Here is a 25,707-nt window from a genome sequence, read left to right on the forward strand (position 1 = left end):
TGAGTCTATTTTTCCACAGCAATGTCCAGTCCAGAACTACTATGATTGCAAATCATTGCCCAAGAAATAAAACAAAATTGATTGCTACATTATTTTAAACCAAGGCACAGCCATGGAGGAGACACAGAGATTCTTTAGAAATCAGTGGGCTCCAGTGAATACTGCAGTGTACTTACATGCAGAAATTATTGTTAGGGAGAAGCAGGAGATCATAAATTCTATATAGTTCACTAAATGTTAATACATGAGCAGTACCCTTTTCATTTGCTATTGTCATGGCCACCACTTAGACCGAAATAGCTTACTGGGTATGTACAGGCATGCAACTCGGGGTGGGCACACGGGTTTTTGCCCTTCCCACTCAACCACCAAAAAGCAGTCTTGCTTAAAATATACTTACTTTCCATAATATGCAAACCCCCTACAGCTAATCAGATTTTCTGTTATGGTTATCAGACTTTTCCTTTCCTAGACATACCTTCAATTAAATATTTTCTTTTGTTTAATAAAATAAGACTACAAGCAATTTGTTTTTGTTCTATTTCTCTTATTAAACAAACAGAGAAACCATGAAACAAACGGTTAGTGATCCGCAAAGACAGTGGCTGCAAAGTAAAGGGGGTCTTGCATAAATCTGGCTTATCGAAAATGTGCAAACTGCCCCACACAAATCTAAAAGAATATAGATTTAACCCTTGCAATTGAACGACCAACCAATCTATGAGCTTGAGCACTTTTCCACGAGAACTTCTAGTTTTACAATTCTATTTGTGGCAGCGAGCTTATTACGGAGATCAAATGAGCCAACTATTAGTTGTTTTATAACTCGAGGGTCTTTCATCTGTTTGGCTTATAGCTTGATCCACGAGAGTGAACCTTCTACAGTTCGGTTTTACCTTATTAACAGCAAACAATGAAAAAATTATTATACGGTTATACTATAATTCCAGAATTTTGCATCTGATTGCCTCATAGCTTGGATAACGAGGTTGACAGGATAAACTTAATGCAATATCAAATTTTGGAGGATTTTTCTTGGAAATCCAGAAAGATATGCCATTATAAATAATTGTCCTATTGTTAATGAGGAATTTGGGACCGTTTTCAACACTGATGCAACCGTTGCAATATAGTTTAGTTTTACCTCATTAACAACAAACAATGGAAAATTATTCTTGATACTATAATTCCAGAATCTTGCATCTGATTGGCTCATAGCTTGAATCACGTGGTTGACAGGATAAACCTAATGCAATATTGAATTTCGATTAAATTTTTGAGGATTTTCCTCGGAAATCTAGAGAGATATGGCACCGTAAATAATTTTCCTATAGTCTTTAAATATGAGGCAGAGATTTGCTTTAATCATACAGTGATTCCACACCTAGACCAATTTACTTCATTAGCGAAAACCAATTAAGAAATTATTCATTGAGTTTTATCTCGAGTACCTTTGATCTGATTGGCTGATATGTTGTGAGGAGAGTGATCCTAATACGCCAATGGCATGCAAGGGATGTTTCCTGCAAAAGTTGCAAAAGATACAGCATCGCGATAATTTTTTATTCAACCACCGTTACGAATTGAATTTCCTAGATTCCAATCTTAATTCTGTTGAAGTCGCTGTGGCGCAATTGGCGGTTAACCTAAAGATTGATGGTCCAAGCCCTCCCAGGCACGAAAGATGTATTTTTGGGTAAATTAATACACCTATACCTGGGATCAACTATTTTTCAAGTCAATACAATCTTTGAATAACCGCAGGGCCGTAGCAGAGGATGGGGCACTGGGGGCACGTGCCCCCTCCCCAATATTTTGAAAAATTATATTAAAAAAATGACCAGTAGGAGCGTGGCTGTGCCCCTTTCCCCAGTTAATGTTATTCACAATATTAACAAAATCTCAAAATACATTTGATAATAACATAACAAATATAATATATTCCACTCTGTTGTTCAAATGATATAAATAGCAACACCGCTCAGTCCACTCAGCTGTCTTCTGATTACAAAATATCGCACCGCGCTAAACTTGTAAGGCAGGCAGGCAGGCAGGCAGGCATAGATAGATAGATAGGTAGGTAGGTAGGTAGGTAGGTAGGTAGGTAGGTAGGTAGGTAGGTAGGTAGGTAGGTAGGTAGGTAGGTAGGTAGGTAGGTAGGTAGGTAGGTAGCTAGCTAGATAGATAGATAGATAGATAGATAGATAGATAGATAGATAGGGGTTTTATTCAATTGCCATGGCAGTATTACAGACTGAATTAAGGCAAAGGGCCAGCACATATAGCGTTATACTATTACAGAAATCGATAAGTAACAAAGTCACCAAAGCGTTTAGGCAACCTATAATAACGTGTGTTCTCACTCAAAAGAAATAAAATTGTGTCTTCGTGATGTGCCCGAACTCTCGCTTGACCAGCTTACTGACGAATCCGTTGTATCGCGATACGCGTTTAAAAAACACCATTTGTTTTGGTTTTCTGTTCCGTCAGTAAAACCATTCTGAGCCAATCAGAGTCTCGCTTTATGCACTTCCCTGGCTATCCTCTGGACGAAAACCAGACAGTGCGTCGCGACAGAAAGCCAGGCAACTGCACTAGGCTAGAGAGGGCAAGAATCTGATTGGCTTAGAATAATTTGACTGGAGGGACAGAAAATCCCAAAAGACAAAAAACAAATCGATGTTTTGAAAATGCGGCGTGGCGATACAACGGATTCGACAGTAAACTTAAACTTTGGTCGATTCCATTGAGCGGAAACCTACCTAAATACAGCTTATGTTGTGATGTAGCTAGATTACAATCACTTATAATTTGAAACACATTTCTAGCTTCATGCATGATCTTGCAGTCCGCCTATATAAAAAAAAACGTATTCGGTGCCTAAATATTGCATCGTCACTGAATAGAGCATTTACTAACACCCATTTCGAGTTTCATTTTAAGTCGTTTCAACTCCACGTTCTCGGGGTCAACTTTCAGCCCGTACACACACAAGTTTAGTGCTTCGTAATACCGCTTTGCCTCACACTCAAGGGTAGCAGCGCACGTAAAAGCCCTAACGGTGGCATCCCTTCCAGGACACGACTCCATGATGTTCAGGGTCACGTGATCATTCATATCGAAGGACGTCATAAAATCCTCGCAAGCCGCAACTAAGCTTTCGTTCAAAATATGCAAGTTTGCGCGTGCGCAAAGATCGCCAATCATAGGAGCTCCCATGGACATTACCGTTGACAAATCGTCGATTGCTCGGTCGTACATCCTGAGCCGCTCCAAACACTTACAGCGCATGCGTAAATAATCTCCCTTTTGACCGCTGGTAGCGAACACGGAGACACTGAAAAAAGAAAGCGCATGTGCGAAGTTGGACTCCCGTAACTGTTCTGTTCCCTGATTGGCTGCCTCTCGTGCTAATACTGTACGTTGATTGGTGTTCAGTGCATCAATCATGGTCTTTAGTCCGTCGACGTCACATTCTGAAAGGCGACTGAAATACTGAGCCGCTGTTCGGTAATCATTAAGTTTGACATGCGCGAGACCGCACCTACCGAATAAGCACATATCAAGTGTTTTACTCAGTTGCTCTGCTTTCTGCAACTCGCCCGCCGCAGTCTGGTAATCCTCCTCAAGGAACAAAGCATCTGCGAACGTACTATGATTCGCCGCACTGTTACCGTCAACTTCAACTAACAGCCGACTTAACGGCATTATAAACTCGGACTTCGTACCGTGCGCGTTGAATAACGCAAATTGCGATTGCAAGTAACCCTCAAGTGATCTCAAAGCTACACGCCGGTAGCTCTCAGGAAGCCTCTTTAGAAAATTCGCCAGCATTTTCTGGTTGATTTTCAACCCTGCGAGGAAGTCACCGACAGCTTCCTGATATTTACACGCGGTAAGATTGATGACAGCGCGTCCACAAAGAGCCTCGATTTGCTTCGGTCTCATAGATAGGACTGCAGTAAAATCCTGCAGCGCGTGCCTTGGTTTTTTAAGCTTAAAGTAGCGCTTTCCTCGCTGGTGGTAAGCCTCCCACGCCTGCTTTGGCGACAAAATAATCGCGAGCGTGAAATACGACACCGCTGCACCGTCGTTTTCCCGTCCGACAAGCCGAAGTCCCTCCGAGTATGCCTCACGGGATACCTTTTGTTTTTCGGACACAGGGAACCCGGTAATCGCAGTGGATAATTTTTCCTGGCCGACCGTTCTAAGGAGGGTGGTGAGTTCGTCAAGTGCGTAGCATATGTTACCATTACGCATGCGCAGCATCGCTAAGTGAACTGATGCAAGGAACTCGCCAGGGTTCTGCTGGATGAATCGGATTAACATCGCCTGCGCCTCGTCGATTTTTTGCATTGAAACTAAGAGCTCTACAAACGCAAGGTGGGAATCCAAATCCGTGCTGTAAGCACGCGCTAAAACTTCCCCAACAAGGAGAACATCTTTCTCTGAGTAAGCACCAGATTTTATTTTCTGCATGGCTCTGTTTAGAAAACTCTTCAACTGCACTTTAAAGGTCTCTTTAACTTCGGTAGGAAGCTCATTAAACGCGTCCAGAACTCTATCGACTCCCGCTCTCGCCGCACTTATCAAATCCGCTATTCCTTTGTCTTGCTGCCCGATAGCAAAATGCGCTCGCATCCGTCCACACAGCGAGCGAGCGCACCCGGGCTGTATACCGAGTGCCGTGTTATAATCACTCAGAGCGGCCTCATTACTGCCCGAGTTCAAATAGCAGACTGCGCGTGCGCAGTAAGAACGTGAAGATTTAGGGCGGAGCCTAACGACATCGTTATAGACATCCAGCGCTTGTGCACTTTTGCCTTGCAGTTCGTAGCACTCTGCTCTATGGACCAGAGCATCCGTGTTATTGTTATCAAGCACGTGTAGTATCTTAAACAGGCCAGCGGCCCGCGTGAGTTTCTCCGCGTTTATCTGAATATCCACGCAGCACGCGCTGCGCAGTTTGCTCTGAATGCGACAATGACGCAGTAAATCATCCGAAAGTCTCTTCGCGTGAACGCCGAGTTTGCTCTGACTCTGCTTCGAAAGCGAGAGAATTGCGCCGTGCGTGACTTTCTCGTCGAGCTCTAACGCCGTCACGTAATCATTGAGTGATAGTACAAGTTCTTCAATGTGAAGGTAGCACTCGGCGCGTTGGATTACCATCTGAATGGTCTCCTTGCGGACTCCCATTGACTCCAACGCGTCTGAGAGCAGCACGGCGGCGTCTTTATACGCGCCAAGCTCCAGCAAGCTTTTGGTGCACTCCGCGTACGCAACACCGTCACCAGAATTGAGCATCAACACAAACCGATAAAGCTTAATGATTACTTTATTCTGGTCCTCTCCCTGGGTATTGCTCGCGTTGCTTTTCTTCACTCTGGAAAGAATCTCGTAAAAAGCGTCTAGGATTAGCGTTATAAACGTTGCTTGCGTATCGCGAATATATGCCTCCGTCGCTCTTGAGTCTTCCTCGAACGCGGTCAAAAAATCCTTCACTGCTTTGTTTGTGTCGTTGCGGAGAAGAAACGCAAGGGCACGTTGGAGCAGGAAGGCGATATCCCGGATGGAGAACAACTTAAGGGCGGAGGTACATGTGGTTATGACGTCATCGTACTGCTCCCGTTGCATCTGCAGCCTCGATTTCAGAGACCACGCAACTCGCGATCGCGGGCTTAGTTCTGGTGTGAGTATCCAATCACAGAGCTTCTCCAAGGACAATGCGATACCAAATTTGGAGAAGAGGTCGTTAGAATCAGTGCCGCAAACGCAGAAGTCTTCCAGGGTACACACGAGGGTCTGCAAGGCCTGCTGGGAAATTCCTGCAACCCGAATACAAAATGGCTGTCTGTCTACCATAACACCAGTATTATCCAGGGACCGAACATTTTATATCTATCGGGGAGGTAACAGATTTTATTTCCTGCTTGAAATCTTTTTTCGAGACCATTTGTCTTGATCTATTTTTTTCTATAAATGTGAACTTTAGAAGCACACTAGCATACACACATTGGCACCAGTCGGGCCAAGACGGGACGGAACGAAGTGCTTTAAACCACAGCTCAGATCCATGTGGGATCTAGAGCTGCGACCGGGCTAGCGTGATGCCAACTCGTCAGCATGGCATAGCCGGTTTGCCTCAGTTAAGGGTAATAGACTGTGCTAGCGTCCCGTCTTGGCCCGACTGGTGCCAATGTGTGTATGCTAGTGTGCTTCTAAAGTTCACATTTATGTATACATACTCGCAAGGATAGTTTGGCTATCCGACGGAGTTTTAGACTAGCAAAGGTCGCATGCGTGATCCGCACAATTGGCATCACGCTAGCCCGGTCGCAGCTCTAGATCCCACATGGATCTGAGCTGTGGTTTAAAGCACTTCGTTCGAGTCGAAGTCGCCCTGCAGTTTTTTTGCCGATGAAGTTTAACTGAGGCAAACCGGCTATGCCATGCTGACGAGTCCTAACAAGGACGAAACAGCTGTCCATGGTTGCCGAACTGCACGGGTAATAGACTGTGCTAGCGTCCCGTCTTGGCCCGACTGGTGCCAATGTGTGTATGCTAGTGTGCTTCTAAAGTTCTATTTTTTTCGGAATGTCCCTGTACTTTTTTTGCCTAGGATCGCTAATCTTGAATTCTTTGGTAGGGATTTTGGGTCATTTTTTTTATTGAGGAATCTCTAAAAACTATCTTTTTTTCATAAATACCTACACTGCGCACCCCCCCACCCCCCGAATGGCAAACAGTTCCTAATGCGTAGGCAATTTTTTTCACACCCCCACCCCAGCCAATCCTAGGTATGCGCCTGTTATTACGACCAATCACCATCATATCATCATCTCATCACCATCATTTTGTCATTATCACCATCATCTCATCTCCATCATCTCATCAGCGTCACCATATCATCACCATCATCTCATCGCCACCATCTCATCAGCGTCATCATATCATCACCACCACCACCATAATTTCGTCATTATCACCATCTCATCACCATGATTTTGTCTTTATCAACATCATCTCATCAGCATCATTTTGTCATCATCACCATTATCCCCAGAAGTAGAATCGCGATGTACAATTTAATTATGGTCGTGCGATATCACATTCAATCACATTCCATATCACATTCACATGAAGAGGGTTCAGGCCAAAGTCCATTTCAAACAACCAAAAAAACTTTATCTGAAAATGAAGTATGCAATAGGCTGTACCTGCGACATAGCTCTGTGTTGCTCTGGGATCCATTGCGTATGCCCGGCAGAAGAAAACCGCTGACTCCTCGGACTGACAGTGCCTAAGCTGCTGGTTGCCTAGCGACAGAAGGCCCATCACCTCTGGAGGGACAGTGGTCCTGCAAGGATCTGCGACGGTTGCCATAGTAACGATCTAATAATAATGGAAATCACTTGACATCAAAAATTTATTGAAATTTTCCCGGATAGACGTTTTATTGAAAATTTCCCCGATAGACGCTACATTAAAAATTCCCCCGATAGACGCCATATTGGATATTCCCCCGAAAAACGCCATATTGAACATTCCTCCGGTAGATGTCACATTGAAATATCCCACGATAGACGCCCTATTGAAAACTCCCCCGATAGACGCCATATTGAAAAAATTCCCCCGATAGACACCATATTGAAAAAATTCCCCCGATAGACACCATATTGAAAAAATTCCCCAGATAGATGCTATATTGAAAATTCCCCCCTATAGACGCCATATTGAAAATTTCCCCGATAGACGCCATAAGTGATATTCCCCGATAGACGCCATATTGGAAATTCCCCCGATAGACGTCACATTGGGAATTTCCCCTAAAGACGCCATATTGAAAAATCCCCCGATAGACGCTTTATTGAAAATTCCCCCGATAAACGCCATATATTGAAAATTCTCCAGAAAGACTCCATATTGAAAATTCCTCCAATAGACACCATAATGAAAAAACTCCCCCGATAGACGCCATACTAAAAATTCCCTCGATTGACGCTAGATTGAAAATTTCCCCAGATAGACGCCATATTGAAAATTACCCCGCCTTTTCCGGTAATAACGAAAAGCAACGAGAGAAGGTACCACCCGCGTTAAATTTAGGCAACGAAGGACACCACAAAGCCCCTATATGCAGAGGCTTTTTTTTGTGCTATGATTTCAATATAAAGCCAATAGGAGAGGCGCGTGTTTGGTATTTCATCGCCCAAAAAAAGCTCTCTTGATTTTTGCGAGCCTTTCTGCAAATCCTTGCACAATTATCTTCAAATAAATGTCGTCAACATTCGTACCTTTCTTTAGGTTACTCACCCTGAAAATGCGATAATTTATATGATAGATCATTTTGATAAGGACAACTGATAGCATACAAAGCCAATGACAAAGCGTGCTCTTTTTTCACCAGTAAGGGTCACTGACGGAAGATCTTACCGATGTGATATAATCTCTAATGGCACACCTCCTAAATACAAACAAACTTATCTCGCTCTAAAGCCACAAAACTAAGCCTTTTTATCCGAGACTGATAACTGAGAACAAGAATGTCGGGTTTTGAAAAAGGATTGACATTTTGAATAAAAACAGGAAAGATGATCCAGACAGCAAGCCCTTAACCCTGGAAGATTAAAAATAATTCAAGATGGCGCCAGAGAATCTGGTGAGCTCATCCTTCCTTTCAAAAATCAAAATGCGATTAACTCAACACTCAATTTCTTGATGCTATATCGATTACAAACAAATCAACCAGGTCTTGAGAATTGAAACGATTTTTAAGTAAATTATATTTTTTTTGCTAAAAAGATGGCCCTATTGAGCGCAAAGAACTGTCCCACTGTGTACCACATATCCCTAGCATTAAGAGCACCTAGTTTATCATAGGAAAATTAATCATTTGGTGATGCTAATTCAAACGCAGTTCTTTTTTATATAGAAATCGAAATTGGGGTTACACATTCAACATTTGGTCTTTATGTGGCTATTATTAGCAGTGACAGTGTAGATAATATCTGAGCTAGTGATGACAATATCCTAGTCTCTCTGATAGCATATTTTAGACCTTTTTGCACTCATCAGGCTGTTTGACTCTCTGCTAAGGATTATAAAGATCATAATGATATGTCTGAAATACTCCTCAGATAGTACAGACTTCATGAGTCCAATCTTACATGCATACCACAACCAGTCCCCAAAAACGTCTGTACACGCCACCATTTTATACTCCCGCTCCATGCCGAGTCACACAAAGCATCCATTTCCATTAACTAATTCAAGCGAGTAACCAAGATACTCTCAATCAAATATAGTCAATAACCTACCATACTTCATTCGTAGATTGTAATTTTGAAGTTTCCGTAGTATTTTCGATGATAAACAGTAACAAGGAGTGGTTGATGGACATTCTTTTAATATTACAAAAATTAGGACTAAAATTCTGAAATCCGGAGAATTTGGCTTTTATTCCAGTCGCTGGAAATCGACTCCGCCAAATTTTCGTCTTTTTAAAGACGAAAATTAAGACTTCTTCAGGGCAGAACATGAGTAGAACATACAAAAAAGTTCCAGGTTCACACCTTACAGGAGCTTTTGACTACCTACTTGAGTTGTAAACAGGGCAAAAATTCCCTTAAAGAAGGTGGTAATCTTTTCTACTGTTTCACAAGGTTTTAAAACACTTCAGGAAATGACTAATGAACCCGCCGACCATCTACCCTCTTTCCGTCTGCCGGATGTCTAGAGAAAAACCTCATGGCTTTACATGAGATCCCATCCCTCCATCCCTCAAGGCAAGCTGCTATTTCCTCCTAAACTGAGAAAACCACGCCACAGCACGAAATTCGTCTTAGCCGTTCTCGCCTTCCGTTTATAAACAGATGTTTTTACTACCTTGCTTTGATCCTCAAAAGCCGTCGAAGTTCGCGGGGGATTTTCGCGGGCAACGATTACTTGCGGGCATGACCGTATGTGTGATTAACGGGGACGCAACTATGGACGCGATATATAATACTTAAAAATGAGCACCTACTAGAAGATAATCAAAAATTATTACAAAAAGAAAGTTTTTAAAAATGGGGAATAATAGATTTGGTTGACTTCACATAAACAGCGATTGACCACGGGGTTAAATATTTTTGGAGAGAGGCGATTAGTCGGGAAATGAGTCTATCTGGGGGTGTTGACAAAATCTGACACAAATATGACTAAGGAAAAATGTGGTTAGAAAGTGGAACACTTAAACTAAGGTCAAGATCCGTCAAAACGGATAAAACTTTGAGAGGGACTTTACCAAACCGAGCATGAAAACAGTAAATCCCGCTTATATTGAGACCAAATATTGTCGCTATCACGCAATAAATATTAAATAAAAGACAAACACAGGTCACTTAATTGTGTAAACAAAAATAAATGGAATCTTTGTTCTTGGAATAATAGCTGATTGTAGGACATTAATCGCTTTGTAAATAAAAATTCCAATTGGTTAGGGATTTCTTATTAATTTCTATCTGCAATACCTGGGGTATCGAAACAGTTAGTATTAGCAGTATCATTTATAAGAGCAAAGGATTTGTAATTTATACGTGAGATCCCAGAAAGCCGATAGATGAGTGAATAAACAATGTTGAAGAAGAAAACAACAAGACATAAATTTTTGGTGTTAGAATAAAACTTACCGAAGCGTCTCGCGAAAATTCCTCCACTATATTATTGTCGTTTTGTGTGTGAAATGAATAGCGCACTGCTGAGATCCGTAAAGATTGTATTATTCTTGGGACAAAATCCCAGCGTGGAACTAAACTCGCAGCTCACCTCACCTGAACTACACAGCGTTTCTGTCCTGTTTCCCACGGTTGGGGCCGATTTGGTCGATTACTTAAAATCTCTGATCTTTGATGTGTCTTGTTGAGTCAATGACCCCCACTATTGGATGTCATGAGATGACAACCGTGGGATCACTCGCTGCTAATTGGCTAATTCAAGCTATGGAATCTATTAATTAGCACATAAAAATGCTACCTGATATTCTGGCACTTCAGCGAAGCGCTTTGCTGAAGGCCTCACCCGAAGGATTTGAGTCGGCGGGTTTTCTTTTCTAGTGCGGTGCCGATAGCTTGTATTATACCATCCCGAATGCCGCCTGTGCATATTTGCGCGCCCAAGCTTATTGGAGCTTGTAAGAAGCACGTTGGAATTTCTGGAATTTATTGCGCCTGAGCGAATTTTGATGGCATTAATAATGGGGCACGATACCGACACTTTAAGAAAACAATAAGGGGCGCAGCCACGCCCCTATTGGTCATTTCCTTATATAAAAAAAAATATTGGGGGGGTGGGGACGAGCCCGCAGTGCCCCACCTCTGCTATGCTACGGCCCTGTATATCAATGTGTCACGTTTCTTCAGCATCGTGCTTCCTGTGTTAAAGTCATCTCAGCTTCCTGAATGATAACAAAAACTATGGTACATGTGTTTAAAGCCGCATTGTCACCAGTTCACTTCCGGTCGAATACGTAACAATATCCGATGATTTTTAACGGAAAACGCGAAAAATATTTCAAAATATTGAAAGCAGTGTGTCTATTGGAAGTTTCTTTGAGGATGTGATTGATAATTTAGAGCGGATGGCCTGTTAAATATCTCGAATTTTAAAAGAATCTTTTGTCTTTTAAAACGGTTGAGGTTTCCGTCGGACCTCCGGAAGTAAACTGGTATCAATGCGGCTTTAAAGAACAACTTTCTAAGCCGCTTCCTAGATTCGATGACTACATAGCAGCAGGCTTTCCACGGTTTCTATGAGCACAGGACACTCGGTAAGATCGCCAAGTGTAGGTTTCACTAGTCGGCTTATCGTGCGTCCGACGATCAGCTAAGGACTCATTAAGGACCACAGATAAAGGCGAGTACACGACAATCAACACGCGCTCTTCAACAATCTAGCACATTAAAACACAAAGTAAAATGCACGTCAACAATCAACACGCGCACGTCAACAATCTAGCACATTAGAACACACAGAACAAGGCGCATACACAATAAACGCGCGCACGTCAACAATCTAGCACATTAGAAAACACAAAATAAGGAGCGTACACAATTAAAGCGTGCACGTTAATAATCTAGCACATTATAACACACAGAGCAATACCCGTAAACAACACGCGCACGTAAACATAAACAATGCGCGTAAACAATCAACACGCGCACGTCATCAATTCAGCACGTTAGAACACACAGAACAATGCACGTAAACAATTAACACGCACACGTCTACAATCTAGCGCATTATAACACACAGAGCAATACCCGTAAACAATAAGCGCACGTCAACAATCTAGCACATTAGAACACAGATCAATGTACGTAAACAATCAACACGCGCACGTCAACAATCTAGCGCATTAGAGCACACAGTGTTCAATCTAGCGCAATAGAAAACAAAGAACAATACATGTCAACAATCTAGCACATTAGAAAACACAGAACAATGCGCATAAACAAACACGCGCACGTTAACAATCGCATTTTATAACACAAAAAAAATGCGCGTAAACAATCAACACGCGCACGTCAACAGTCCATTAGAAAAGATTATCGTGGCTATATAAGACAGAATGTTCAAGAGACATGACAAGCACGAAAACGTGTATGTGATGTTTCCCGCCATCCGAGGAAGCAAACGTGTGTTCAATATTGAGTCCTCGTTTAGCCGGAAATACGCTCATTTACGAGAATGAATAGAAAAGTGCTTGATTTATTCTATCTGCTTTAATACCTTCATATTTACATTCTTGGGATCTAGATTCCGCTTGAGAGATACTTACAGCTGTGACTTTTTTTTACACAAAACCTTACTGGACGCATCACAAGCATAGTTTACCTGTGTACCTCATAAATTTAGCGTCAAAGTCAAGATATATTCCTTAAACAAGGCAACCTTAAAAAACTTTAAATTTCACGACAAAACTATAAGCTAAAAATCTGGCATTATTTATATTTTTGTACAAATGACGTGCATGCGTATGGAGAAGAGGGTTGCCCGAAAAGGGCGTGTCCGTTACCCGCGCCTTGTGTGTCCGTTTCGGGACAATTAACCTGTGTCGTCGCGCTAGTAAACCCCTCCACTAGTTAGGGTTTCAAATATTTAGTGTGAGATTTACTTTGATGTGAGGGGTTACAAGAAGTGACAGCATAATGTGTGTATGAGACTTTCACTCTAGGGCAATGCCCTATAAATACTCGTTCGGTGGGATTTTGACATGTTACTGATTCTGTAATACGCTACGAGTCTGTGCTACGCTATGTGAGGGCATCTGCTTAATACACTTTACTCAATTTAGACTTTTATCGCATGTTTGAAAACAAGGCACACATGTATGTACGGTTTTTAGTTAGTAAAAATCACTATCCGAATCAAGAAGATTCGACTTCTCAGTTTCCTTCCCTTTGCGCCCTTGATGCACATGGTTACTATGACTACCTAGGTTGCTATGGTCGCCATGATATCCACCAATCACAGTGACCTGCATTCCACGTCTGAACGAATCAAATCCGTCGACGGCTTCACCCGGTGTCTCCACCGATTCGTTAACATCCGGGACCTCGAGTGTCGAACTCTGGTAGGTGCTAGGCCTGTACGGACTAGCAGAGGAATCGTCGCCTAACGTTTTCAAGTTCTGTGCATTCGCGTAGTGTTGGTAGGAACGAGAGAAGTTATGAATAGCATCATCTACAATGTCTCTTGGGTTCATGGTTTGCTTGAGGTTTTTGGAGATACTTTTCAGCGCTATGCCCTGCCCTTGCTGATTTAATTTTCGCTGGCTTAGGTACGTCATGTAGGGAAAGGCGTAGCGAAGCGCTATAGCAGCGAAGAACATTTCTATACAGACGATAAAGTTCTGATAGCCGGCGGCTATTGTACCGGCCGATATATGGTTGTAGGTACGAATAAGACCAGCTTTTTCTGCCACCGCGAGTACCACTCCTTGAAATACAAAAGATAATGTTGACAATCATGACATGATGATGATTATACTGATGAGAATGATGATACTGATGACGATAAATAACGATGACGATTAATAACGATAACAATGGTGACTGATGGTCATAATGATGAGAATAATAAAGATAGTATTGATACTGATGATAGTGATCCCGGTCTCAATCGTTAAAAATCGATACCGATTTGGCAGGCCTTTCAATAGAAGGCGGCTACCGGCGGTGAACCGCCGCCTACTTCGGCGTTGACCGCCGCCTACTTCAAAACACAGTAAAAAAAGGTTGGGCAATCTGCCCTAAAACTTGCTCTAGAAACGTTGTCAAATGAAAATGAAATACTCACTAGTATGTTGTTGTATCATTTTCTTATTTAGCAGGGTCTTTTTAGCAATACTTTTCTTCGTTCAATTGCATTCTCGTCCAAATAACTCAAGTCGCGTGTTGTTTTGTTTACGACCGCCATCTTGGATTCGCATCGATATGGATTATGGGTAGTGTGAGCCTAATTGTGTACAGCGGTATTTCTCTTCAAACATGGCGACGTCCAACAAGAGATCAAAGAGAGATGCGACCGCGAGTTCGGGCATGAATATTCATGCTTTCAGAAGCTATTTTGTAAATGAAAATAGATCGGGTAATATATCATTTCTTTATTGAGGTTTTGAAATTATTACAAATGCGTTGTGTTGTTTGAACCAGTTAGTTTGAACTTTTGAACTACTAAATTGTGAACATCTATCATCGATCACTTATCCTGTGAACGAGCTTTCTCCTGTGAGGTCTGTTTCATTTTGTAGCAAGTCGGCGTGTCTGAGAGACGACTGCTTACGAAAAGATCAAAGACTCACAGGAGAAAGCTCGGCTCGCAGGGTATCGATCACGAACAAAAACTACAAGTTTTTTTGTGTCTTGTGCCTATTATTTTCGGTTTCTTGTGTGGTTGACTGTCTTGGACAGTCTGGTGACGGCCTGATGGGTTTCTAGATTCGTCAGATTCACGTTTTTTTTTTCATCATCTACAATACAAACTCTCCTGGGAAACGAAAGCAGTATCTTAGTAGAATTCGCCTTGTTCGAGGTTTTCTTGAAACATTCCATAAGAACTGTCTAGATATTCATTTGAGTGAAAGCTATTTAGTGCCCGTTTGATCGGAAACTCGGCGGGGAGGGGGGCTCGCATATATGATATCCATATTGCCCATGTTGATATCCAGTTAGTCGATGTCCTAAATCATGGGCGTCAAAATGAAACTACGCGCGCTATTAGGTTAGAACAAAAAGTCACCACTGTCCGCGGGACAGTCCCGCGTTCATCGCGCGCGTTGCACAAGCATATCAGCCGACTGTTCTTGTGACGGCCAAGCAAAAAAGAAAATATGGTGTACGTTGATAAGGGTATGTTCTTTTTTCTCGAATCTGTTATATATTTTTTCGATTTTGTTTCCCCTTGGTTTAACAATTCTGGTAGGAGTACAGTCCCTCGTTTCCCCCGGGTTTTGGCACTTACGCACATAGGTGCGGAAATCAATTTTCACGCTATTTCTCGCATCTGCCAGAAAAATGATTATTTGTCAACAGAGCTATTTTGGGGGGTCAAAAAACACAACAGACAGAAGAGTAATTACCATGAGACACAAAAAATAAAAGTAGAAGCAGAAAAAAATTGTTTTGCAAGAAGGGAAAGTTATAATTGGCAGATTTAACAAATTTCCAGGGGTTGAGCGTGGTATGTACTCTTATTTCCCACGCTACACGTCATCTTCGAGGTCAAAATGTTGTGGACTCACGAGACGAAGTCGAGTGAGTCCACAACAAATTTTGGCCTCGAAGATGACGTGTAGAGTGGGAAATAAGAGTACATACCACGCTCAACCCCTGGAAATTTGTTTTTTACCACAACAACAACTTTACTCATTTCACAATTTCACTCATTTTCGAGGAAGCACGTGCGACTTTCCGTTGCAAGTACCGCACGCGTGCGCGCGCGTGGTATGGACTCTTATTTACCACGGCGAATTGACCAATCAGAGCGCGAGATTACTAACAGTTGTGGTAAAAAAGGCGATTTTTGTTTGGGAACCAAATTATAAGAACGGTCCCATATCAATCAGATTTTTAACTGAATTACATAAAGACAGTATGTGGCAGAAAAACAGTATGTCAGAAAACGTTTTTCAAACATAGCTTTTTATTTCAAATAACATAACTTACGTGGTATTTTCCAGCCAAACCAAACGAAGAGACTACATTACCATCGCCGAACTCTGCTTCAAGCATTACTCAAGAGGTTCAAGATGGCACGGCATCAGGTGCCAATCTCATAGTGCATGGTGGCGAGACAAATGAGGCAAATGAAACACCTAGCAACCCGACCCCGCAAAACAGAGCAAAGGGCGAAGTTAAAAAGGCATGGACGGCAGAGGATGAGTCGAATTTCTTAATCTCTTCATTTGTTGATGACCCTCAGGTTATTCATAGCTTCCACACGTGTAGAAGCCGGAGGTGCATCTCTCTGCGCCCCACTGAAACGCGCCGCCTGGCTACGGGGGCTGCTGATCGCTTTCAGCATCAGTGGATAATGGATGAGAAGTTGTCATTGTCCACCGCCACTGATGTCAACTGGCTTATATATGTTGAAGGCCAGGGAATGTTCTGCTTGCTTTGTCGAAAGCATGGGACATCAAACCCCCAAAACAAAAGCAAAAAATACAGCCTCGATCCTGCTGTGCGATTTAAGCGAGCGGCTCTAGAGGATCATGCACAATCACAACAGCACAAAGCAGCAGTCGAGGCGGAGCTACTCAGCAGAGTATCAAGCTTTGAAGTAGCAATCAAAGAAATCCAAAGCAGTAAGGACGAGGTGTACTATAAGACATTTCTGGCCATGTACTGGCTAGCAAAAGAAGAGATGTTTAATAAGAAGTTCACTAGTCTGCTGTCAGTGCTTGAGCAACTAGGTCTCGACAACATCAAGTACTTTCAACACCGCTCTGCAGGATCAGTCCGAGAAATGTTCCTCCTTATTGGCAGCGTATTGAAAGAGCAGCTCACGACTAACTTGTCTCTCGCAAACTGCTTTGGAATTCTCTCTGACGAGGTATGCGATGTTTCCAACATAGAGCAGCTGGTAACATTTGTAAAATATGTTGACCCCAATAGTGGCAAAGCTCACACGACATTTCTGGCCGCCAGCGACCTGTTAGAGAGTTCTACAACAGGATCACCAGACGCCAAGTCCATCACAGAGGCCATTATTTCCCAAGTCACAGATGCTGGTCTGAAAATGGAAAATGTGTCAAGTTTCTCAAGCGATGGGGCATCCGTGATGACAGGCCGAAGATCCGGAGTAGCAACAAGGTTGAAAGCGGATAACAAGGCCATGCTTAACATCCATTGCATCTGTCACCGTTTGGCCCTTGCGTGCGGAGACGCCAACGACACAGTAGATTACATCAAACAAGTGGAGCGTATCCTTATTCAACTGTGGTCTTTCTTCGATAACTCAGCGAAGAAAACGGCGGCGTACGCGAAATCCGTACTTGAAGTCAAGAAGATAAATGTCAGCGCGAAAGGCAAGAAACAAATTGGAAAGCGGTTCAAAAAAGCCTGCAGGACAAGATGGCTTTCAACGGAGAAGGCTATCGAAGGGGTCTTTGAAGATTACGAAGCATTACTTCAGACCCTTAGATTCTTCAAAGAGAGCAACGATGCAACAGCAACTGGCCTTTTGAAGCAAACTTCGAAGTTGAAATTTATAGGAACTGTGTATTTATTGCATGAGGTCCTTCCTATCCTCGGGCATCTGAGTAAGGCCTTCCAAGAGGGTGAAGTGTGTTTTGCTTCAATCGCACCAGCCATCGACTACACCATGGATCAGCTAGATGATGTCGCTAAGAACCAAACACACTTAGCCAGAATGACGGAAGATCTGATCGAGGGAGGGAGACTTTCAAGGTGCGACCTGCCAGATTTCACACCGGAGAAGAAGAGCATGCTGCAAAGCCTAACAAGGCAATATGTCCAGGCACTGAAAGACAACATCGTGAACAGGTTTTCTGGCAACCTAGAAGTCCTGACAGCCTTCAAAATCTTTGACCCATGCGCCGTCCCAGAGAAGACAGATCCTGGCTTTAAGGAGTACGGGAAGAAAGAAGCAATAGTATTGGCCGACTTCTTTTACAATGGAAGCAACGACCAGGCTGAAAAGAAGGACGAGTTACTGGCGGAGTGGACCAAGATCAAATACAACATCTTGAGTTTAAAGAGCGAAGTCCCCCCAGACGTCAGACGTCCTTCAAAGAAGCTGACCAACCGGAAGACCCCGACAGAATGGCTGCTTGAGCACATGATGGCCATGAAAGCCACCTACCAACACATGTGTCCATGCCTCCTACAAATAGTAGAGATATGCCTTTCTCTGCCCGTTAGCAATGCTTGGCCAGAGCGAGGTGCCTCTGCTATCAAGCGTCTCAAGACTCGCCTCCGATCGTCAATGAAAAACGACATGCTCCAGGCCCTCATGCACGTAACCATCAATGGCCCTAGTACAAGTGAGTGCAAGCCTATCATAGAAGAGGTGACAAGGCAGTGGTTGGCCAAGCCCAGGCGCAAATTGGCAAATCCTCCATCAAAGGATCATCAACTGCACAAACCCACAACAACAGATGCAGGCACTCAAGTCGACCCAATCCCCATGGACATCACAGACATCGAGCATGTGTGGGAGACTGCCAGGGCGCTAGAGGCGGATGTGGTTGCACTGGAGGAAGAAATGGAGGCAACCGCAGCGCTTTTGAAGCTCCCTCCTGATGATCTGTTTGGCGATTACTCAGACAGTGACTTTGAATACAGCGACTCTGAATGTGTCTGATGCTTTTGACAACAGCTCAGTGATCATTATTAATTTACAGTCAGGTGTTGTGCCATGAGTTGTTGTTCAAAACACAGCTGGATCTTGACGTTGTTATTTCAGATAGTACAATAGTGACAAAATTTCACTCAGTGAGCTTTTGTGCCGAGGTTGTAAAAAGCACAGCTGTATCTTGCGTATTCCGGTAAAATTTGGATACATTATTATTTCATTAGTCAGGTGTTGTGCCGTGAGTTGTTGTATAAAACACAGCTGGATCTTGGCGTTGTTATTTCAGATACAATTTCATTTCAGATAGTACAATAGTGACAAATTTTTGACATCAATCTTGATATTAGCAATAATGATACCTTGTGTCCCGGGGTTGTAAAAGACATCAGTTGAGTCAGAAAATACTAAAGCTATGGAACACGTCTCAGTTGTACTTTTTGCCCTCAAAAATGCTGAAAAAAGGGCTGTGTGGATCACATATAACAGCCAAATTTTCAGCCCTCAGAATGCTGGAAAACGCATCCCTTATATACTAAATTGCAAAATTTCCCGGGGGGGCATGCCCCCGGGCCCCCCTAGGTTACTCGGGCCTTACGGCCCTCGCTACTCACTAACAGCCGCCTACTCTAAACACACAGCCTCCTACTCAAATAATTATTGAAAGGCCTGATTTGGCAATCTATAAATCGAAGATAGCTGATTGATTTTTATCGACTGAATTTAAAAATCGTCAAAAAACCACCACACTTTAAAAAAAAGTGAGCGAATTTTATCGATTCCTCATAGTTAAATAAAGTGAAATAAAATGATCAAGACTTTATCAGCCTTACTTCTTAACTGCTTCTATTGCTGAAGGTTTGCTGAAGCCTGCAGTGCGGGCGTTTACCCGGTGTTTTTATCTCCTTTCCCGCCCCCTTCCATTGTTTTTTTTTCATTTTTGCTCAAAATCCAAGATGGCGGCTACGAATCGTTCGAGGCTGTTTTTTCTCGATAAAAACACCGGGTAAACGCTTGCATTGCATGCTAAAGGTTGTTTTATGTTTTCATGTCTCCCTTGTCATTTGTTTGATTTTTACGAGTATAACGAGACAAGACAACCTTGTCAAAATGTTAAAAACATAAAACGTTTTTTTTTTTTTCATCCACACACGCGACCGCGTCTACCCAGGCCACCAACTGCTGGGAGTTTTCCCAATGAGAATGTTGATAACGGCAGGAAAAATCATGATAATGATTTATGACTATGATAACAATTTTACTAATGAGAAATTATAATAAATATAAGGTATCCATGTAAGATCATTCACCTTGCCAAAAGGATAGAAAGATGACCGACTTGATGGTGAAGAACTTCAACACAGGATAATAGGGGCTAAGGAGATCTTTAGTCGCCTGGTAGAACAGGAAAAGTGCATACAGGGCGAGCGACACGCTGATGTTATAGACGATTGTTATGTACAGGTAACCACGGTCTGCCCTGTGAATAAAGAAGCGTCCGACGTCAATTATTTTTCCCGGCATGCGCTTTGGCGACGCACTTCTTTTAGCAAAACCGACCTTAGAAGGCGAAGAATTAATGCTTGTAATCGCTTTATGCGTTCGAAAATCAGGGTGAAACAGGAGAATGGTTCAACATAAAGACGGGGGTAAAGCAAGGCTGCAATATGTCGGGCTTCATGTTTCTATTGGTCATGGACTGGATATTGCGAAGGTCAGTTGGAAAAGGAGAAAATGGAATACGATGGAAATTTACATCTAAACTGGACGATCTAGACTTTGCGGACGACATAGCATTGCTTTCCTCAACAAAACACCATATTCAGGAGAAGACAGCAAAGCTGGACGGCGAGGCTAGGCGAGCGGGATTGAAAATAAACTTAGAGAAGACGAAGATGCTAAGGATAAATGCCAAACAGCATGGAAATATTGTGATCAATAGAAAAGAAATCGAAGACGTCAGCGAGTTTACGTACCTAGGAGCAAAATTTTGCAGAGAGGGTGGTGGAATGAAAGATCTCAGAACTAGATTATCAAAAGCAAGGAGTGTGTACACAAGGCTGAAACGTATATGTAACTCAAAGAAGATCATGAGACGGACAAAGATAAAGCTTTACAAGCCGTTGGTACTTTCAGTTTTATTGTACGGTTGCGAGACGTGGAAGATGAACAAGAAAGATGATAAATTGCTAGATGTATTCCAACAGAAGTGTTTGAGAAGGATATTGAAGATTAGTTGGGAAGACCATGTAACGAATGAAGAGGTACAGAGAAGAACTGGAGTACATCAATTGAGCAGTGAAGTGAAGAGACGGCGATGGAAAATGATCGGACACGTGTTGAGACAAGGAAGAGAAAATGACTGCAGCATAGCATTAACTTGGACACCAGAAGGCAGAAGGAAACAGGGAAGACCCTAAACAACATGGCGGAGGACTGTGGAAAGGGAGAGAGGCAAGGCGGGGTGGAGGAACTGGGACGAGGTGCGGTCAAAAGCAGCAGACAGGGAAAAGTGGAAAAGCACTGTGAAGGCCCTATGTGCCACACGGCACGAGGAAGACAGGTAACAGGTAACAATCGCTTTATGCGCAATATAGATAGCCATGGCCCACTGAGCTTAATAAAAAAAATAACCTAACGCCCGTTTCTAAATACAATTTCCATTGGAACAGTATTTTGTATAAAGTGGGGTGAGAGTAGGCACTGTATGGGAGGCAAGGCGCCAAAAGTTTATCAAATACAAGTTTCATTAGTTTAAACAACGTAAATTTAAGCCTTTTACTTTAGCTAAGAACATCCACATCTAGCCTCGATCACAGAAGAGATACCAACCTTAAATAACACGTTTACTGTGCCATTTCTTAATGTGCAGGTTTGTGTTTGTTTACAGCTGAATTTACAACCATTTTAAACCAATTTCTGCAGCATTTCAGCCATGGGCACTTGTATAACGAGCAAAACATTGCAGAAAGTTTCAAACCAGCTGCAAACGACCTGACCTGCTAAAGCAGCCATCACTTGAAAACAGGGCCATTATGCAAGCCCTTATGGCATACTCACCTCCAGTCCCCATCTGAGTAAAGACCAAAGGACTGCAACAGCAGAGTGATGAAGGCCATGATGGGTTTAATGATGCAGAACTGAAGAGTAGCCTGACACAAGCACACAAAAACATAAGTACACAAAAGCAGGTTTCTGTTATCGTTCTCTTCCCCCCTTAGTTTTTCGCTTGCACTTGGCCATAGGGAGGGGGTTGGGTGTGACCAAGGGGGCTGAGAATCTAAGGGCCAAAGGGTCTTTGAAATCTCAGATCTACAATAAAGCATGGGAGCTGAAAAAAATCTAAAAATTTCTTGCATAGCCCTTTTTGCTTATCCAAACTAATTTGCAGTGTACACTAACTTTAATAAAATATTGTAGATTCAACTTAAAGGTGGTGTACTTTAAGGACATGGAGATATAAGAAAAGATACCAATATTCCTGTAACTAAACTGTATAATTATGAAAGAGTAATAATTTACAATAATCTGAGACTTGTAGGCCAAAAGTCCTAGTGTTAAAAGCTGGACACCCCCCAGCTTATACTTATTATATTATTTATTATCAAGCTTTGTACTGTTAAGTACATTATACTTTACCTGTTTGCAGAACCTGAGAAAAAGTATTGTGTACTGACTTCCAGCCAGACAACAGGTGCACGAGAACCAACTGGACCTGTCACACAATAAGGATTGTTACACCCAGGCTAATACACAACAGGGAGATGTTACACTTGATAAAACACAGAGCCCCAGACTTGAACACGACTGGGATAATGTTCACTAGGTAAAACACAGAGCCCCAGGCTCTTCTGTAGGTTAAGCAGGAACCCTGGAACTGCATTTACTTATCTGCCTATGGCCATAGAAACACTCACTTTATTGGTCTTCCTCTGATTTCTGTCATGATTGACATCTCACCACCCAGGTACTCATAGCACAGGCTCAAGAAGTTATAGATCACAAATGCTGAGGTCAAGAAAGAAGTGGTTTATCACCACAAATGAATTCACAACAAGGAACAAAATAATTTTTGACAATAATATAGGGGTATCTTTTGATGGGAAAGAGTTAAATGCCAGTTGAATTATAACTTTATTTTTAAAACTTTAAACTTCGCTTTGTTTCATATTTAACTGGATCAAATCCCTAGCAAACTGGCCGACTAAGTCCTTAGGGAAAATCCTGATAACAAGCTACAGTGTCATACAATGTTAAAGCACAGATTGTGGTGTCTACACCTTCTCTTTGTGTGTATTGAAGAATTTCATTTTTTGAAGAATAGACAGAATTAACCTTTTCACTGTATTTGATTTTCTCAAGCAGAATTGAACACAATAAAAGTAAATATCAGAAATAAAGGGAAACAATAAAGGGGACAATAGACAAATGGGATATTTTACTATACCTTCATAGCAATCTCGAACACTGTCAAAGTATACATAGTATGACTGTTCAAAAAAGAGAAGGCTAAGCCATGAGTCAAAAGCATAAATAGGAACTATGAACAGGATCCGTACAATCCATCTCTGCTCACTTGGGTTTGTATAATAGCGTAAGTGCTGATAGATCTGCAGGGAAAAACAAGAAGAGGATGTAAGTTGACAGGAAATTGAAAACTTGAAATCAAGATAAAAAGTTGAATGATGAGAAACAAAGTATTTAGTAAAAGATGGCACAGTCAACTTCCACTTTTTATCGGACACAGAAATACCAAAATGTTTGGAAGATCTGGATATTTTGGCACACGCTATTTTTTTACGCACTGGTTGTTTAGTAAGTTTTTAAGTGGTATAACAAGGAAGCTGTAAAAAACAACTATGATGGGTATGCATAAGTTCAAGTTAAATTGACATAGGGTTACAGCTTGAAAATAGAGTTGTTTTGCTGACGTTTTGAGTGGTAACTCAAGACAAAGGACTAATGTTAGAGATATCAGTGAAATAACTATTTTTTCAGAGGGGTCCAGTATGAAACTACAAGCTTATGTTTATTTATCCCTCTGTCTATTTGCTTTTTGTTCCTGAACTTTTTTAAAGACTAAGCTAGTCATTCATATGGAATTTTTAGTGAGAACTTAAACCAATATCAGCAAGTCAGTAATACATCAGTACATATCCAGTGCTTTGAAATGATCAGTTTTACTCTTCACTGACTTATCAAAAGTCATCACTCCAAGGAAATGTGACATCTGTCAAAATCAATACTAAAAACAGAAAAATAATAAACTGCAACAAAGTTTTGAAAGCACCAAAAAAGGATAAATTAGTTTAGCACTGTTCAACAGCGTAATTAACGATGCATTTCTCATCAATGCTTCGAATATAGAGGTATCAAATTTACAAATGATATCCAGTAGACGAAGTACAATGCTCACTTTTAATTAATTTTCGTTCAAAAACGAAAAAATCGTCGCCAACGAACGTTGTAACTACGGGACTGTGAGAAAAGATATGGAAGGTAAAATGTTTACCTCTCTTTAAGCCTTGTTGAATTATAGAAATGTATATAAAACAAGCAAATTATGAGCATGAACATTTTGTTTATGTCGATGTCGACGAAGAAACGTACGTACATAGATACAAACAACAGCATGTCGACGAAGAAACGTACGTACATAGATACAAACACAACAGCATGGCAAAAGCTAAAACAAATATCAGAAAACAAGGACAAAGAACTAACCTGATAACACGTGATAAGAAGAGCTGACCACACGAAAAATCCAGAAATCCCTCGAGCAGCGGCTGTTTGGAAGAATATTTCTTGAGTGACAAAAGCTTGTGGAGTACTGTGGTTTGTTGGCGAAGAAAATGTCGCATTCAGCTTCATTATCTCCTCTGCCTTTTGTTGGCCATAAGACTACAGGGAAATTAGGTCAAATCATCCACAACTGGTTGATGAAAATCGTAGTTGAAGCATTCAGCGATCGGTAGAGGTGTATAGCGTTTATTTTGCAAGCCAAGTGTTTCGGTTTCTAATTTTAGACTGATGATTTTGAGCAACGTTCTTTTTCACCTGTTATGCGCATGACCGCTGGCTCTCATGACATAGTGAATTACCCAGCATTCTACTTGAGCTATCGGTCATCGCTGAAAAAACGTCATCGATACTCTATTATTACCCATCCCAAGAGACGCTTACTGTAAGAAAAACTATTAGATTTTAAACTCCACATCTCAGCGAGCTGTGCGTGGCGTAACCGACTAAGACAGGCCTGGGATCCTGGTTATTGCCTCCTCATTATGCGCGGGTACCTCAGGTACCCTTTGTGTTGTACAGTTCGTTAGATAGCGGTGCTGGGGCCGAAATCTCCAGCTCAGCCGTAAAGCTTTCAGCTGCCATACGGTGTTTCAGCGCATGTCTGGAAGTATGGCCTTTTTTTAAAATTATTTTCATTTTATCTAACCCGATCAAGTTCGATTCCCTGCCAAGGCAAATTCCTATTTTTTCTTTCTTTCTTTTCTTTCTTTTTTTTTTTTTTTTCTCGCTTGATCTTTTCTCAATTGTTTACTTGTGATTTTGTGGCGGGACATTTTTTTGTATCGCCAGCTATGCGGCTTATACCCTGGGTTTTAAGGCTAACTATCCGGTTTTCCCAGCATGCTATTGGGGCGGGGGATTAAGCTTTCGACGTTATTCTCGCTCGAAAAAAAATACTCTCGCTTCACTCGAAAAAACTGTCGAAGCTTCTGGTTTCCAGGGTAACGCGGCTTATAACTTCGTGCTAGAGCTAGGGGCAGACGTGATTTTCTTTGTAAAACACAGGGGAGAGGTGGGGGGAGAGTGGGACAAACATCTAAGGCTATAAATGAT

General features: G+C 42.0%; 3 protein-coding genes across 4 annotated transcripts; 1 reads left to right on the plus strand and 2 right to left on the minus strand.

The window, feature by feature from the left end:
• Nucleotides 1–2,696: 2,696 nt before the first annotated feature.
• Nucleotides 2,697–10,979, minus strand: LOC5514482. 2 transcript variants are annotated; one of them, XM_032384156.2, is made up of 3 exons: nt 10,812–10,979; nt 7,218–7,392; nt 2,697–5,825 (listed from the first exon to the last, which is right to left on the minus strand). In XM_032384156.2, exons 2-3 carry the CDS (start codon nt 7,381–7,383, stop codon nt 2,896–2,898), a joined length of 3,096 nt encoding a protein of 1,031 aa, XP_032240047.2. In that variant the 5' UTR covers nt 7,384–7,392; nt 10,812–10,979; the 3' UTR covers nt 2,697–2,895. The 2 variants fall into 2 exon arrangements, with proteins under 2 accessions (XP_032240047.2, XP_001634703.2); XM_001634653.3 differs by having other exon boundaries at nt 10,671–10,976.
• Nucleotides 10,980–12,742: 1,763 nt separating this feature from the next.
• Nucleotides 12,743–24,931, minus strand: LOC5514486 (transmembrane protein 184B). The gene is made up of 7 exons (XM_001634654.3): nt 24,577–24,931; nt 23,300–23,462; nt 22,770–22,860; nt 22,492–22,567; nt 21,913–22,004; nt 20,163–20,332; nt 12,743–13,977 (listed from the first exon to the last, which is right to left on the minus strand). Exons 1-7 carry the CDS (start codon nt 24,721–24,723, stop codon nt 13,385–13,387), a joined length of 1,332 nt encoding a protein of 443 aa, XP_001634704.1. The 5' UTR covers nt 24,724–24,931; the 3' UTR covers nt 12,743–13,384.
• On the plus strand, nt 15,910–19,277 carry LOC116620787 (zinc finger protein 862-like). Its single transcript, XM_032386574.2, has one exon. It carries the CDS (start codon nt 16,573–16,575, stop codon nt 18,862–18,864), a length of 2,292 nt encoding a protein of 763 aa, XP_032242465.2. The 5' UTR covers nt 15,910–16,572; the 3' UTR covers nt 18,865–19,277.
• Nucleotides 24,932–25,707: the final 776 nt, after the last annotated feature.

This window comes from Nematostella vectensis, chromosome 12 (genome assembly GCF_932526225.1).
Source record: "Nematostella vectensis chromosome 12, jaNemVect1.1, whole genome shotgun sequence".
In the NCBI taxonomy this organism is placed as follows: domain Eukaryota; kingdom Metazoa; phylum Cnidaria; class Anthozoa; order Actiniaria; family Edwardsiidae; genus Nematostella; species Nematostella vectensis.